Source organism: Cuculus canorus, chromosome 2, assembly GCF_017976375.1.
Source record: "Cuculus canorus isolate bCucCan1 chromosome 2, bCucCan1.pri, whole genome shotgun sequence".
NCBI lineage: Eukaryota > Metazoa > Chordata > Aves > Cuculiformes > Cuculidae > Cuculus > Cuculus canorus.
Window position 1 is genome coordinate 13,913,380 of NC_071402.1, and position 17,057 is coordinate 13,930,436.

A 17,057-nucleotide genomic window follows, 5' to 3' on the forward strand; every position below is an offset into this window, starting at 1 on the left:
AAACAAAATTGAAGTAGCTGAAGTGGACCTGGACTGGGAATTTGTACTTCAAAGTGATTTTTTTCAGACTTGTAGATTTTTTTTTAGATTGAGGGGCCCAGCAAAGGCTGGATGAGGTCCCAAGGCAATGTGGAGGGTAATTAGGGCCCTCCATGGTCCCCTGCAGAGCCCAGCTATGGTACTGGGGCACTTTGGAGGGTAATTAGGGGCCTTTTCAGGCTGTGGCATCAGAGCTGGAGGCAGTATTCCAGGTAGGGTCTCATGAGAGAAGAGGGGCAGACTCGCCTCCTTTGGCCTGTCATACTTCTTTTGATACAGCCCAGGATACAACTGGCTCCCTGGGCTGCAAAGGCATGTTGCCAACACATGTCCAATTTCTTGCCCACCAGTATCCCCAAGTCCTTCTTGGCAGGGCTTCTTGCAATCCTCCCTTCATCCCCTAGCCTGTATTGATATTGGAGATTGCCCCAGTCCAGCTGCAGGACCTTGCACTTGGCCTTTATGAACTTCAAAAGGTTTCACATGGCCCCACTCCTCCAGCTTGTCCAGGTCCCTCTGGATGGCATCCCTTCCCTCAAGTGAATAAACTGCACCACGCAGCTTGGTGTCATTTGTGAACTTGCTGAGGGTGCATTGTATGGCAGCAGTGTTTATTCAAGCCCTTCCCTTACAGAGGATGGACGAGGTATGTCAGCATCCTGCCATGACCGTCCGTACAGGTAGTTTCTGCAGCTGCCTGTAACCACATGTTCCCCCCATCACTGAATGATCAAGCTGGTTGGGGCCTGTTAGATTTTTTGGTGTAAGTCATTGCTGATCTCATGAGCTCTGATTGTTTTCCATCAAAACTGAAATTCCGTTCATTTGATGTTCAAGTTTAGCTGTTGTCTGAACTACTGCAAGGTGTATCCCTGATCAGGGCTGAAATCAGCTCTTCTTAACTCACAGTGCTCGTTCTGGGTTCTTAGCTTGTCCCTTATCTACTTTTCATTAGTTGTGTTCTCCAAAACTTCTGTAGGAAAGCTATTTTGTCCCAAAGAGATGAGATCTCCTTCATGGATTTCATGGATGATGGCCTGAGGAAATGAAGGCTTCAGAGGTTATGGGTTATAAACTTCTCCCCACGTCTGACTCTATGCCCCCCCAAGCTGGGCCACAACAGGACTGGAGAACAGAACCAAACTTAGAAGAAAGATCTTAATTAAGCTGGGGGGACATATATGTTTAATTCTGTTCTTGTTGATTTCAGAAGAAACAAAATGTATTTCCTCTTCACCTGGACTCTGACTGCATGGAAGTTGTTTAACTCTTGGAAGAGAAGACAGTAAAGAGCACATGTCAAGAGAATATGAAGAAACAAACATTCTCAAAGGGATTTTAATGAAAGTCTTCTTTTATTTGTTTGGTTTCCGTATTTAGAGAATTAAGTAGAATTGTCATAGGAATGAAAATCAGCTTTCCCTTCTTCCCAAGGAATCTGAAACACATTGCTATGTACAGATTTTACAACTATGTGCAATAGTTTATTGTTATTCTCAACTCCAAAATTTGCTATCACAGTTAAAAATGTCCACACTGAAATCAGAGCAGGATATGCCCATCATGTACCGTTCATAATGTTCTGTAAACTTTACCAGTATACTTTCAAGAAACTTTCCTCACCTGGGATCTCAGTGCTGCACACAATTTGCATAATCCACAGCCTAAATAATTAAATTGTATTCCTTTCTGAACAGGTCAGAAGTCAGGCAAAATGGGCCAGATGTACAAATGTGGCTAGGTTTCTGTTTTCTGTTGGAGTCAGATGAAAGGTGATCTCAAGTAGGTGTAAAAAAAAATAATCTACTGAAAAATCAATAGATGTTAGGCCTCTACTAACTTTGGGACTTGGATGGAAGTCCTTTGTTTCATGAATTTTCTTACTCTTTTTTTTGCCTGTCACTACAGAAGCTTCCATCATTTCCATGGATTATTTGGCAGAAGGTTTTTCTCCTTTTGGTTCAAGCTGCTGCACCTCTTTAACTCCCTCTGTATTCAGTGGGCATGACAAACACACAATTTCTCTTTAAAAATTAGAAACCTTGAAGAACTCTGAAATAAAGCATCATTATCTCTAACATAATGTTCAATCAAATGACCAGTAAGAAAATATCTGAGATCTATGTGCTATTAAATGAATTGGAACTCAGTCCTAGTGTGTTCCTAAAGGGACTTTGTTCCTTTACTCAGCTTCATTTCCCAGTCTGAATCTGCACAGCTGCTCTGCAATGAGGAAAATTGCTCTGAGCTGGTGGGATTGGAGGTGCTGGAATTCACCCGTATTGCTAATAATCGGAAGTGAGCATATGACAGCTGCAAGATATCCTCCATAACCTGAATCGTCAGTCTCAGGCCATGTCATGGTTAGTGGGCGCCTTCCTAGAAACCCTGTGAACAGATGTCCTCGCTGTGAGCTCCGCGACAGCATGACGGTGTCAGCTGCTTCCCTGTCAGCCCTCAAGAAGTCCTCCTAAATCAAGATTAAGGTGCAATGACAGCATAATATATAGAAGCTTTCAGTCTCCTCCTGCAAGCTCATAAAATGCATGGTAATAGACTTGACTTACTTTCAGGTGTCTGGCTGCATGGAAAACAGTTAACCATCTAAATCCACTGCCACACAAATGTTCTTCCAAGGATAGGCAGCACCAGTGCTGCACTGTGAGCAGCACTATTTAGACATGTTCTTCCTGGGATCATGATGCATCCAAGGTTTACAAGTTAGCAGACTTGGCTTTTTAATTAGGGAAACGAAGCATCCATAAGCAGCAAAACAAAACAAGAGGCTTGAAATCATCCTCATTTTGTATTATACAGAATTTCTATATTCATCAGTATACCAGCAATTGCTAAACAGGTCCTCGCTACATTTACTTGCAATTCAAAACGAGGTGGTTATTATGCAAACAGGTTAGCTTTGGGGAGGCATCTCCAGGGTGAGCTTAACCCTGTCCTGTTTGGTTCCTCTTGTCTAAGTCTTACAGGTCTGTAAATGTTCATGTTGTTATACAGAGCTGCGGAGTTGTCGGCCACGTAATGTGATGGAAAGTAGTTAGCTTGGATGGCCTTCTGGGGTGGTGGGGGTGTGAATGAGACAAAGCCGTGGAAGGAATTAACTCTATGGAGAGGTGATGGGGGGGTGAAGCTGCTGCTGAACATGAGAGTTCTTGGAGGTTGCTTGGTCTGGCGGGGGCTGCCAGCAGAGAGGCTGCTGAAGGGATCAGAAAGAGTGTTGGCACTTTCCTCATTGCTGTCAGGGAGGCTACGCTGGGGGGCCCAACTCTTGCTGAACAGGAAGGGCATGGTGCGCGGTGGAGACTTCGGTCCCCTCACTGGCTTGGACAGTGCATAAAGGTGTCGGAACTCTTCATCAAACAGCTCCACAACTTGACCTGTGAACTTGGAGAGAAGGTTGCGGTGAACCTGGCCACATAACCACGTGAAGCTGGAAGGACAGACAAGGTAAGGGTTAGTGTTAACATCAGCGATTAGGAACTAGAGATCCCCACAGGGGTGGTGTGAGAGGCAGATGTGTTTTACTGCTGAAGCTCTTTGTTTAAACATAGGATGAAGATGCTGTCACAGTTGAATTTCAGGTCAGTTCACATCAGTGCTCTTTGACTTGAATCAAGCTTTGTTATTGCAGCTTCCTCTAAAACCTTCAAGACACCTTGTAAAGTTATACAGCCTGCTAAAGGGAGTAGTGATCCAGGTCATCCGTCAGACTAAAGGTCAGCTATGATACCCAAGGTCTGTTCCATGGAAGGGACTTTAGACCCTTCCTTTGGGTACATCTCTTCTGTGCAAAATGCTTAAGTTAAGGTCTTACCATGTCTTGTCTACACACGCATAAGTTGTACCATCCCTACAGAACGTTGTGCCAGTTGTTAAGTCTCACCCACTAAAAACTGACATCAGAAAGAACAGTGAAAAATAACCATCCTTTGTTTTCATTTTGCTGTACATTTTTTCTGCATTGGTCAAGAGAAACACGTAAAACCCCAGCCTCCCCGTCACATCCTCCTCTCACTGCACAAACCACCACACCTGACAAATGCTTTTTTTCTTCTCTACATAGAAAATGAAATTATAAATATTTCCTACAGCCTTTGCAAAAATGAAAACACTACTTTGCTATAAAGTAAGGGAGAAACGCCACACTACTTTTCCTTCTCATAGTCTGGAGCCACACCTTGGGATACTCCATAGCTTTTAAATGATTTTTCTTTAATGTGCTTCCCTAAGCCACTTGGCAAACATAAATTCGTGCTCTTTTAGAAAACCACAAGCCAGCTTGATTGTTCTGTGCAGGCTGCCTTGCCTGAGCAGCAGTGGCATAATAAAATAAGCATAGTTGGGAGCATAAAATGTAATTATTTCCTGAGCTGACTAGGGCTCGAGCCGTGCAGCTAAGGATTCGGAGCAGCGTTGGATTTGAACCTGAGGTTATTTTGTCTTGGCAAAACTCTGCCCTGGGTATTCCTGCATGACTTTATTAGCTATGCTGGATTTGTACAAGGACTGTTGAGGGCCGGAATTGGCTGTAGGTGTGTGCACCTTAAATCTTGTTCTTGTCATGTTTTGACAAAACCCCTGTGAACTCAGTGGGTCTGACAGCCTGAGCTGATGGTAAGTGAATAAAGACAGACGATTTGCATCTGCCCGTTCAACGCATTCTTAAAGAGGGCTGGGTTTGAGGCATACTTTGGTTTTATACTGTTGCTTCAGGAGCAAGGGGAGAAGTGAAGAAATCACTGGTTTGATGCCACTAGACAACCCTGCAATGCATACTCTACATTTTATGCTTGGACATAAAACCACACAGTAAGTTACTAGAATACAGATACTTCTCATTTCATTTGTTTATATCATTCTAAGTACTGACAAAACCTTGGGAGCAGAGGTAAACAGCACAGCAAGCTCCCTGCTGTGTGGGTAACAGCTGCTGTGCTAGCTCAACATTGCCTTTATTCACAAAGAAGCATTCTCTAAAAACCTTTGCACATCCTTTATCTAACTGTTAAGGAGATAATAAGCCAGGAAGAAATACAAAAACACATGCAATTATTCTGGGATATCTACTCTGAAGGTTACAAACTCATAAAAGGCCTGAGGTGTGGAGTGGCAGGGTTATTCTTTATGTGCTACAGATATAACTGCTTTATAAAAGAAAACTCAGGGAGAAATAGGAATCAATTATGCTTATAAATGGCTTTCTGAACCCCCAAAAATCAAATGAAAAAACTTTCTGTCCCAGTTTTCATGATTTACTCCTACATGTAACTTCCCAGAGTACCTGATGGACAGATACTCATTTGTGACTTATCAAACGATATTATCTGAAACCCTTGTAAGCAAAGAAAATTGGATCCAATTAATAGCTCAAAGATTCTCTGTGGACTGATGGCAAACGGGTCAGCTGCACAGTAACAAAGTGAGAGCTGTGTGATTTTAGACCAATGTTCATGCACTTCATGTAGTGAGTCACGGCAATTTACATTCTGTACACTTCACTGAGAAACAAAGCAGAACTTGACATCAAGACTTAGCAGGTTTTCATTGTCTTCATTCTAAAAGGAAATTAATTGTTTGGTGTTTAGGCCCTATTTTGCTCCATAGTTTACAATTCCAAGTACTCTTTTGGGAAAGGTTCAAAGAAGTCTGTTATTCTCACTGTCTTCCCAGAAGGATCTTTTTTCTACCAAGCCTCTTTGAGTTAAGCACATCAGAAAGAAGAGAAAGCACAAAGAAGTACTTCTAGGCAGCTTGGGGGCAAAGCCGTGCCACCAACTCAGTCATTAATAGATACTTCTCAGCTATCCTTCCAAGTCTTTGTCCCAAAACCTATGTCCTGTTCCAGGTCCTTTCAATTATGATTGTCTGAATTAAACCCGACCTCTGTCCAAACTTCATTTGCACTGGACTTGTTTTTTATTGTGTGTACCCTCCGCACTATTGCAGCTGCAGTTCATTGAGATGCTCTCATCCCTTGTGTTACAATGCTACAGTAACATGCAGCATTAAACGCATTTTATATGAAACAGAAGGACTGGGTTTTTCAAATAAGCTCAGGTTTGGATTAAGCTATGTGTGAGTATTGCCTGCTGGTGGAATAACCTCTCTATGAGAAACCTGCCCCAACTGAACCGATGCTCGTAGTGTTAGATGTTAGATACTGGCTCTGAAGGGGACAGCGGCTTTCAGAGTGGCCAGGGAGGTACTCAGCTGCCCCTGAGGATCAAGGTCTGTGCTTTCTGCTGTTTTCATTTTGCCGTCTTTAGGACCACTGAGTTCATGCACTATCTAACTTCAAATGAATCATAAAATAAAAAGGAATAACATAGTTATCACAGGATGGAGTGCAGTAACACAGAAACAGCACAATTAAATACTGCATCCCAGCCTTGCACCACATACACTGGCAACAAAACTTGAGAGAAAAACTGTAACTAAAAGCACTTACTCATGCCTGCACTTGTGCAGACACATGGCTGGAACAGACTTCAGAAGCTTCTCAGCTCCAGTCTGCCCTGTGTGGGAGCACCACGCTTATCCACACCGACCTCCGCGAGGGCTTTTGAATGTGGTTTTAAAAATCACTCCAGAGCAGGAGATGCCAGAGATTCTGTTGTACTTGCTTTGCCTATAACTACTTGCCAACTTCAGTTCTCTTCATTGTCTATTAGACAAGGCATTTTGTCCCCAAACACTTTAGCTAAAAGCAGTTAGCCAGGGTCCCTTCTAGAGTAGAATGTCCTGAGGTGCTGTTTCATTTTTTCAGCCTGTTCCCCCACTGCTATTACAAAGTCATGGAGAGCTCAGCACCTAGGTGAAATTTGCTGTTGTAGTAATTTTAAGATCTTTCATACTAGTTTTAAGACCTATTTCAATTTGATTTCCAACAAATGTATTGGAAAAGAGTTTGAGTCTGCTTTACTCAATATCATTCCTGTTTATACCTGCAGAAGTTGGTAGATAAGTTTTAGAGATAGTAGGGAACTTTCAGATTAATAAAGTGAGAGCTAGCAAGCCTACAGAAATACCAGGTGCTGAGAACACTGAGGTAAAATCGTGTAGAGATTTGTCCCTCCTCACCCTCTCTGCTTGCTTGCTGGATAGGGTTTTATGTAGTTTGCCAGGGTCCTCAAGGTTAGAAGATATTGCAACAACAGTAGAGTGACAGAAGTGACTGCACAGGACATTGAGGGTATTCCTTTTCTTTAGGTTTGAAAAGAGAAGACAAAAGGAAGCTTCTTGGCTAATGAAAAGAGATCTGTTCCCACACTTCCTTCACTCCTGGTGTCTGTATAAACATGCTGTTGCATTTCCAAACATCTTTGGTGAGGGATTAAAAAAATTAAAGATCAAGAAAACGACAGAGTGGCCAATAAAAAAAACCACTCAGAGTGTTTGCTCAGTTTTGTCTGATGGTTCATTTGGAAACTGAATGCAAACTGGATGCCTGCCTCTGTGGACAGCTGAGCTCCGGCAGCCTACACCAACCCCATGCACTCAGCTTTACCTTCGTTCCTATAGTTATGTAATCTTCCTAGTGGCACAGCTTTATCAGGCCAGAGGCATTTAATCTTCTAAATCATAAACTGGGATTAAGGAAAACAATCTCATCTTTTTAATTAAATAATCACCTCTTGTCTTTTGTATTTGGATTTCTCAGATACAATTGGTAATTTGTGAAGCTTATCTAGGTAGCCATGAGGCTTAGGATCTTTATTTATTTGATGCAAGCTCAGAGTCTCATGACATTCCCTGACTGGAGGATCTTGGATCTTAGTTAAACATGCAGATGCTACATCCTCTACCTGCAATAATTACAGCAGCACAGAGGTGGAGAGATACAGACTTAGATCACAAATAAAAAAAGGAGAAAAAAGGGAAGGTACAACAGTCGTACAGACACATACTGCCTACCTGTTAATGAAACACAAGGAAAAACAGTAAGTCTCTGAAGAGTTTCTGTTTTCCTTTTACTCACTAAACGTGTCATATGGAGAACAAATCCTCATATAGTTTGAGTGACATATACTACATTAAGTGATCTCAAGGGAGATGGAAATGTGTCATGTCTCATGATCACAGCATGTGAGGACCCAAACAATGAGGAAAGCTCAACATTAAGCTATGCACATTTCTAGCTCTTCAAGGCTGCACAGGCAAAGTTGTTTGTGTTACTTTCTGAACATTTCAATTAAATACTACGCTCCACAAAGAACTAACATCAGCTTTAAAGCAAGTTCAATGGATTATTGAAAAATGTCATGTATTTGAAAACATGAGGGTGTTTTTAACAATAAATTTTCTCACCCATATGAAAAATCGCATGGCATTTTTGTGAAGTAATATTAAAAATCATAAAATAGCATCTAGACATGAGCAGCAATGGCTTATCTCACCTGTAGGATCCAGAGAGCACATATCTCCAGTCAGAGATAAGAAATTTTTCTTGTATTTGTCCTGAAAATTTCCTGCCTGATTTGGCGCAGTAAACCTCTCCAGTAACACTGCGGACTGAAATATTCTGTAAAGGAAAAAAATGAACATAGTGAATTAAATTTCTTTTAAATAAAAAATCAGAAGGAAAGGGGCCTTTTCCTGCACTGTCTTCAGCTCTTGACTTCCCTCGTGTCTGTTATGATTTCTTTGTGGACTCTCCAATGTTATATTTGAAGGTTTGGGGCTAGAGGAAGCCTAGCCAAGCTCTCTCACCAGCCATAGGGTTACTTGTTTCAATGAGGATGCAAACCTGCATGGAAATTCACGCAGATGGAACTGTGCTGTGTAACAATAACTGATGCTACCCCTACTGAAATGAGTATCAGACATGTCTGTAGCTGAGAGCAGTCTGCTACCTCCACAGCAACAATTTGGTCTAGGTGTAAGCTCTCATTTTATGTTGGCTATGGCACAAAACAGCTGGGGAAAACTTCTGCTCTCCCAATCCATCTGGGACTGCAAGGACATATGCTCCGCTATTCTGGTGCAGCCTAGATGAATGCCATCCTCCAGGATCAGATGCAAGTACACATGTGAGTGGAGAAGGAGGCCAGTTTGGTCCATGCAATGCTCTGCACTGTCCTTGTGCCTGAGCAAGCACATTTAAGGCAGGCCAGGCAACCAGACCTGACTCTGCTGTCTGTATACACACTTTACAGAATCAAGGCCTTAGTAAATGAGTGGCACCATGGCTCACATGTTATCGAAGCCTGTAGCAGCATATTTACCATAAGCAGCACAGAACTGTTCTTCCTAAGGAGGCTGGCTTTACAGATATGCAACCACTGTTATGAGTATGTTTTAGTAATTTCAGTTTCTTTATACATTTGAGATGGAATTCAGCTGTTGAAACACAGGTGTCTGGTGCATGTAAGATGCCCTCAGGTCTCCTGCCTGCCCTCCAGCTACCGTTCCAGAGGGCTGTTTCCTCTGTGGTACCAGCTGTCTCCACAAAGATGCCATGGGTGCCCTACAGCATCTCAAGCAACAACTGAAATGGTCCCTAGGAGGTTATTTTTAAGGTCAGTTCCTTCTGGCAGAGATGAAGGCAGACTAAGCTAACAGCCAGCTAAATTTGAGACATTATCTTTAAAACAGAGCTTTGACAACAGGTTTTATCAGAAACCACCTACTGCAGCCAAGGTATTGTCACGCAAAAGAGTTTTGAGTTCCCACTACTCATGGCTGCCAGACCACAGCTGCTGCAGCATTATTAAACAGAAGCAGTGGCAATGTTTATGTTAGACAACTCTACTAGGAGACTTAAGATCCGTTTTAAGACTTCAGGGCCCAGATTAAGTTAATCTAAGGATCTATTTGAAATGCCGTAACTTACTATAACGTGTGGAAAAAGGTTGGCACCTTCAGAGGGGAATTGCATGTGCTAACACTACCTCTGGAAAACTCTTGCTCTCTTTTATTTATAAGGTAGACTGACCCTAGTGTAGCCATGCTTCTAGCTTAGAGTGCCTAAATTTAGGCAGACAGATCTGAGCTGAAATGCTTCAGAGAACCACAGTACCTTGAAGAGCTCCTCAGCAATTTGCAACTTGTCGCACATCTCTGAGAAGAGATTTATGTTCCCATGATCAAGCAACAGGTAGACAAACACCATGCGCTTGTTAGCTGCCTCCAGGATGTCACAAAGAATCTCAGTGTCTGTGAATACATCCATCACGATAGCTAGCACCTAGGGGGAAAAAAGCAAAAGCATTAGCAGAGTCAACTTACATAATTTAAGGTGCCTGTGAGGCCACAAAATGTATTTTATTGCTTTAAAATATTCCAACACAAATCTCCAGAAATATATGTGGATATTTCTTCTAGTTTTCTCCCTAAGTGCCTGAATCTGTAAATTGATGAGACACATTGTTTCATTGTTTTATTGCTCATATAAAGCAAATACAACATGCAATAAATGCACTTCAGTTAAGCTCTTTTAATTATAAAATACAAGAAGATTTGTAGGTGAGATTTCAGCACTAGGAAATACATTGAAGTGCCAAGTGGAGAATAATAAGGATGTAGCTAAAATAAGAGATTGTAGCCCTTGCCAAACGGTTGACTGGCTTTCATAAGTCACATGTGTTTAGCAAGAATCACTGGATGACGCTTTCTCTCTTATGACTTATACCTGGAATGGTCCTGGCTTTAAATCCTCACTCTGGTGGTGGTTGCTAGGGGGACAGACTGCAACAGCTCCATTTTCTTTTTTTAATAATGATTTACAAATTAACTATTTCAATTAAACCATGTATTCATGCCTCCCAAATCAGAACTGGCAGGACAGTGTGTAAAACTCTCAGGACTGGGCATAAAAGCCCTCACAGCTGCTTAAATGCACAGCCTCCAGCCAGTGTGGATCAAGGGAACTGTAAATGTGATATAAACCCAATTCCATACTCTAGTACCTATGCTCAGTGTTGGGTGTGGCCTCATTGACGTCTGCTATTGTCCGTGGAAAGGGTCACCTCCCCAGGGCAATTCTGTCCAGTTAATACCTGACTTATCTTCAGAAGGTGCCTATTTCTCCATTGACCTGAGAGGGAACCCTTGATAATTGGACTCACAGGATATAATTTTCAATCAAAACAAACTTTACAGCACCTCTGCAGATCTGTTGTACTAATTGCTTCCAACTTGCACCAAATCTTACTCCAAAGCTTATGTCCACACCTGCCAGCAGGCTAATTCCCTTCACCTGCCCTAGGAAAGCCTTCAAGACCAAGCACATCCTGCTTGGCTGGCATCCTGTTCAGGCAAGCCAAATTATTTGCGGAGCAGTGAGGATCCCACACCTTCCTTTCTGCTGCTTAAAGCAAAGTGCTTCAAAAAGGGCCTTGCCAGTGCTAGGTAAGTGGCACAATTATGTCTAATATCTCATGCCTACACTTATTGTTAACTCACCTTGTCTTTTTAAAGGGCACTTCACCACATCCAGACTCACCGTCACCCCAGACCACTCTCTGGAGTGCTGCTTTTTCACCAGCTATTCCCAAGTTGTATTTCTGCACCTGACTTTCCTCTCTTACTTGCAGTAATTCTCACTCCTTTTGCCTGAATTTAATTTCATTATTCACATCTGTTCTACAAATGTGTTAAGATTATAGCACTGCTTGCCAGTCCTTTGCAGTCTGATGTAACCCACAAACACAGTCTTTGTTCTGTTGCTTGAGTCGTTAACGGATGTATCAAAACACTAGGCTATCCAGCACAGACCCTTATTAGACACTAATTAATAAATGCTGCCATTGAAAAGCAGTTGCTAAATTTATACTGTGAGTAGGTGCTGGTCCAGCACCTCTTGTAATGTAAATTAGATGGTTAAGAAGGTCACATGAACAGTGGTTTTATATTACATTTCCCACTTTTTCCCCTACAAGGTTTCTCTTCTCGGGACAGAAGATTGGTCTTGGTTCATACTTTACCTGACGATTATTTTATTATTCCAGAGACATTTCTTCTGTTACTGTATCTTCCTGACTCTGTCAACTTAAAATAACTGATCTGTAATTCCGTCAATGTGCTGAGCGCTTGTAGCCTTTGACAGGGCAGTTGTCAACAGGGATTTTTCTCTCCTGCCATTACACTTGGCTTTCTCAGACCCAGCACTTGCCCTTGCAGGAGAATAATAAAGTGAAAGCCTGTAGCTCCAGCAGGCTCTGCAGGCGGTGCTGGACAGCAGGCATTACAGCCTGGTTTTGTTCCTGACCATTCCCCTGTGAAACTGCTAGTGGCATCTCAAGTTTATACAAGGGGAAAACTACTAGATGATGGTAAACGCAGCCCTAAAATGTCATATTTTTTTTCCCCAGGAAAAGGGGAGACCTGCCAGAATACACACGACAGAGGCTTTTTATCTCCCTTCAGCTGCTCAGCTTCTGGTTTCCCAGTGCTCAGGCAGCCTGGCTTGTGCTGGCACCTCTCTGCAACCCCCCCGTCACTTGTCTGTTGTCACAGGCATCATCTGTACCTTTCCCACCTGCCAAGTGACACTGCAGTGTCTCCATAGGGAGCCCATGGGGCATTTTCAGTGACACTGACAACATATTAGGGATGAAAGGTCTTTTTTCTGAATAACAAAATTCCTCTGGGGACAGCTGCTGGCACACCAGACATACATGCACTTCTCCTGTCTCCTCTTCACCCTCACCTCCCATAAGCGCCCTAAAACAATCGCTGATGGCTCAGAGCTCACTTTATCTTAATTCTCATTACCAGTGTAATGGCCTGAAAGGAGCAAACTATCCTGCTGGTGATGCACAAGAAGGGACAGAGACCAGCTGCCCCTTCTGCAGCACATTTGCTCTGCTGAGTTAATACGAGTTTAAAAGAAGAAGGAATACTTTTTTTTTTTTTTTAAAGTCACCAAAATTTAAAGGTGTTGGTGTGAGTACAAAAAAAACCCCAAATAAACAAACACTGCCGTGTTCAACAACTGGCTTTTTACAGCCACCTTCTAGAGCAAAACTACACTGCGGTGTACAAGGCTGGCTCAGATCCAACACCACATTTACCTGATCTTTTTAAAAGTGGGAAGAAAACCGAGTGCAGAGGGACAGAAATTCTCTCCCCGTACCTGAGTGGTCTTGTTGATGTACCGGCGTATGATGTCTCTAATGTTATTGTTCTTCTCTGTTTGGAAATACACAGTGGCAGTGGATTTTTCCTTTAAATAGGGTTTCTCCGCTGTAATCCATGTGTGCAGCAGAGCTGGTTCACTGCTGTCAGAAATGGTGGGGAAGTAGGTCCCTGAAGGGAGCGACCCAACATCGTTCTGCTTGGGTGCAGCTGCCCCATCGGTGGCCAGGGACTCCTGCGCATAATAGGACTCCCTGGCATTGTCCTTGATGTACTGAGCTTCCACGGAGGAGAGGAAATCCACCTCACCCTCTTTGCTCAAAGTTTCAAGGTAAGATTCTGTCCCGCCATCCAGGAATGCATCAGTGGCCAACCTTATGCTTTCGTTGTGGCTGAAATCTGCTTTTGTCAACTTCAGGGACTGGTTCTTGATCTCTTCCAGCCTTTTCCTTATCTTGCCCATGTGTCTGGAGTGGCTCATGGTTCTTTGTCGCAGCAGTCGATCTGCCGAGCCAGCACCATGCATATGGATGGCACAGGCAGTGCAATCGCCCTTCTTGTTCGGAGACTGCATTCTGGCGTGAAATCGCCTCGGCTGAACGAATTAACTATGAATAAAAATGAAGAGATATTATTACCTCAGGCAAGTTAACACTCCTTGATTCTGTCGGTACAATTACCTTAAAAAAACCCCGAAGCTTGCTTCTCAGGTGGTTGTGAGCTTTGGCAACAATCTGATTCCAGATGGGACACAAGTGCAAAGCTGATTAGATTGCTTATCTGAGAAGAACCCACCTCACCCCCAGGGCATACGAAGGGTTCAAGTCCAATCACCAGGGCCGTCGAATTCGGTTGTATTTCTCTTCCTGTCGCATTCTGTGAAATGTGAGTGAGGAAAGCACTCAAGCAAAAGCAGGTAGGCTCCCAAGCATCGTTGCACAATCTTCAAAACAGCTTGAGGCTTCTCTATCTTTCCATAGCATTTGTAAAGGAGCAAAACCAACTCTGTTGTTGAACTAGGATAGAGACATCAGCCATGTCCATATAGCTTCAGAACAGCAGAAAGGGTTACAGACTCTTGTCTGTACCTACATGCTGCCAAGCAGGCTTAAAAATAGACTTGAACTTCATCACTGTGCCCCGTTCACAGTATGTTGCTATTATCATAGACGATTCACTCATTTATTTCTTTAAAGCTTTGTGACTACGCCATCCCATTAAAAGAAAAATACCCCTTCCCAAACATCCTGAGTATTATGTGGAGGGAGGGTTGTGAGCTGGCCTAAAAGCATCACAAATACAAACACTCATCACTTGATTGTGCATATTTAGGGCTGTTTGGTTGGTTTCTTTTTTTTTTTTTTTTTTCCAGGTGCAGCTTCTGGAGTCACGTTGTCCCTGTGGCAGCTCGACTGCTGTGTCATTAGCAGGATGGAGGCGCAGGTTCGCAGTGGGGTGAGAGGCACGGTGCCTGCAGGGAGCCAGGCCGACTGGAATGACTGCGCGGGGGTGAGGAGAGGCAGGGTGGGAAGGCACCCTTGCCTGAGGTACACCATAAATACCTCTGTGCATGCTTGTATGCAGAGGCACGTGTGACACAGTTTTCTCACACGGGTTGGGCTTGTCCTCGCCCTGTGTAGCTCTATGTCCATCAACCAGCATGCCACGGCTCCGGAAGGGAGTGCAGGATCGAGGGCACGTGTCAGTCTGGGCTCTTGCACGGAATTACAGGCTGCTGAGGGCACATCTGAGCGGGCAAAGGGTCCTGCTGCTCTGACCAGAGCACTCGACAGCATGGATGTCTTCAGGGCCACCAGAGTGACATAAGCCCAGTTTTTCCAGGGTAGCTCCCCAGATTCTGGATCTGTGTCTATGTCAGATGCCTGATGGGTGGGAAAAAAGAGTAATTACACGTGAGGATGACACAAACATATATATGAAAAAAGAAAAGGATATGAAATGGTTTGGATTTTAATCGTGGAGCCACAGAGGACAGGAAGCATCCAGCTGGGGATGAGGAGAGGTGGTGGTGGTGATGTTCCCATGCTCCTGGTGTGATTGCAAAAGTTATCCTAGCCCTCTCCCCGCCCCTAACAACACCCGCGGCTCTCAGACGCTGCCAGAAGTCATTAATTATCTACTGACCTGTGCTGCGCAATTACACCAAAAATGATGCCGCCTCATTAACCTGATGTGCAAGATCGCACCCTGTCAGGGCCAGTTGTGGCCTCCCTGTGCCCAGCAGGGCTGTCACCCCCTTCCCCAGCCAGGGCAGCGCTGCCACCTCTGGTCCCACATGGTCACTCAGTGTCCCACATGGTCACCCTGGTCCCCACACGGTCACCCAATGTCCTGCACGGTAGCGCCAATGTCCCACACAGTCCTCCGGTCCCCACTGAGGCCACTCAAGTTTGTCACCATGAGGTCTCACACTGTCACCCCAGGGAACCCTCATGATCACCTTGGGGTCCTGCATAGTCACGCCCATGTCCCACAAGGTCAGCCTGGTCCCCACATGGCCACCTAATGTCCTGCATGGACACACAATGTCCCACATGGTCACCCTGGTCCCCACACAGTCACCCTACCATCCCACATGGTCACCTTGGTCCCCACATGGCCACACAACGTCCCATATAGTCACCCTGGTCCACATATGGTCACCCAATGCCCCAAACGGCCCCCTCTCAGGCCACCCAAAGTTGTCACCGTGAGCTCCTGCTCTGTCACCCCGGGGAACCCTGTACTCTCCCTGGGGTGCCACACGGTTCCTCCTGCGTCCCCCACAGCCACTGCTGGACCCCACACCACCACCCCCAGGACCCACACGCTCGCCCTGCAGCTCCCCAGTCACACAAACGCCACCCGGGGCCCCGCTCAGTCACTGTGGGATCCCACAGCCTCACGTCCGGCCGGGGCAGGCGAAGCAGGCGGGCGAAGCAGGCTCGACAGGTCGCGCGGTAAAACGCTTTTCAGCCGCCTCGTTAGCGCAGTAGGTAGCGCGTCAGTCTCATAATCTGAAGGTCGTGAGTTCGATCCTCACACGGGGCAAAGGCGGGACGACTCTTTTTTTCTCATCCCCACGCGTTTACCTGCCACAAAACCGTTCTCCAGCCCCTCAGCTTTCTCTTTTGTTGTGGTTTCTGAAGGGCCAGTGCTTCCATGTTATGGGCTCACGGAAACAATTTCCTCAACATGAATTGTTCAAAAATGCACTTTGGCAGAAGGTTTTTCTGCATCCGAGCTGCCTGCGAGCCTCGTTCAGCACCTGGGAACGAAGAAATGGAGCCACTCCAGCAGTGGGGCTTGGGGGGAACACAGAGCACGCGCAGGGTCGGACTCGATGATCTAAGAGGTCTTTTCCAATCTAGTGATTCTATGATTCTATGACCAGGAGCTGCTGCAGGGGTACGACACGCACCAGCTCCTGCTCCTGCCTGCTGGAAACACTCTGGCTTATGGACATTTACATTTGTAACGTTTTCACAAACTATAAGCATGCACACTACAGCCCAAGGTGAGAGCCAAAAACTTTGAGTTCATTTTTCCCTTTGAATACAGAAATAATTGCATGTAAACTCCAAGGGAGTAATCAGAAAAAGGCGATTTCCTCATCTCCCAGAGGTAATCTTTGCCTGTTGTGGTTTTCTCCCTTTGAAAAGGCACAATGCCTCTTCCCAGCATTCAGCCGAGGGCTGATGAGATTTCCGTGGGTCCTGGTTCCTACGAATGTGACCTGTGCATTTCTGGTTCCAGACACAGAGGCTGCTAATGTGGATAATCACATTTAGGGCTTCATGTAAAGAGAAGCAGGGAGGCTGCTCACAGCCCAGGGTAACAAAGAAGTGCCGCTCAGAGGCATCATCCAGGGCTGTGTGGTGCTTTGTCACCCCCGGGGCACCATGAGCAGTCCTGCTCCGATACTG

The 17,057-nt window shown here is 44.7% G+C and overlaps 1 protein-coding gene and 1 non-coding gene across 3 annotated transcripts; one reads left to right on the forward strand and one right to left on the reverse strand.

Annotated features, from left to right (window-relative positions):
- Window positions 1-1,392: 1,392 nt before the first annotated feature.
- Window positions 1,393-14,349, reverse strand: FAM83A (family with sequence similarity 83 member A). Of its 2 annotated transcripts, none has more exons than XM_009559999.2 (5): window positions 13,927-14,349; window positions 13,130-13,739; window positions 10,073-10,240; window positions 8,451-8,575; window positions 1,393-3,484 (listed from the first exon to the last, which is right to left on the reverse strand). In XM_009559999.2, the coding sequence occupies exons 2-5, from the start codon at window positions 13,703-13,705 to the stop codon at window positions 2,938-2,940; spliced, it is 1,416 nt and encodes a 471-aa protein (XP_009558294.2). In that variant the 5' UTR covers window positions 13,706-13,739; window positions 13,927-14,349; the 3' UTR covers window positions 1,393-2,937. The 2 variants fall into 2 exon arrangements, with proteins under 2 accessions (XP_009558294.2, XP_053913058.1); XM_054057083.1 differs by having other exon boundaries at window positions 13,812-14,349.
- A 1,760-nt stretch (window positions 14,350-16,109) lies between these two features.
- Window positions 16,110-16,182, forward strand: TRNAM-CAU (transfer RNA methionine (anticodon CAU)). Its single transcript has one exon. It is a non-coding gene; the product is annotated as a tRNA-Met (tRNA).
- Window positions 16,183-17,057: the final 875 nt, after the last annotated feature.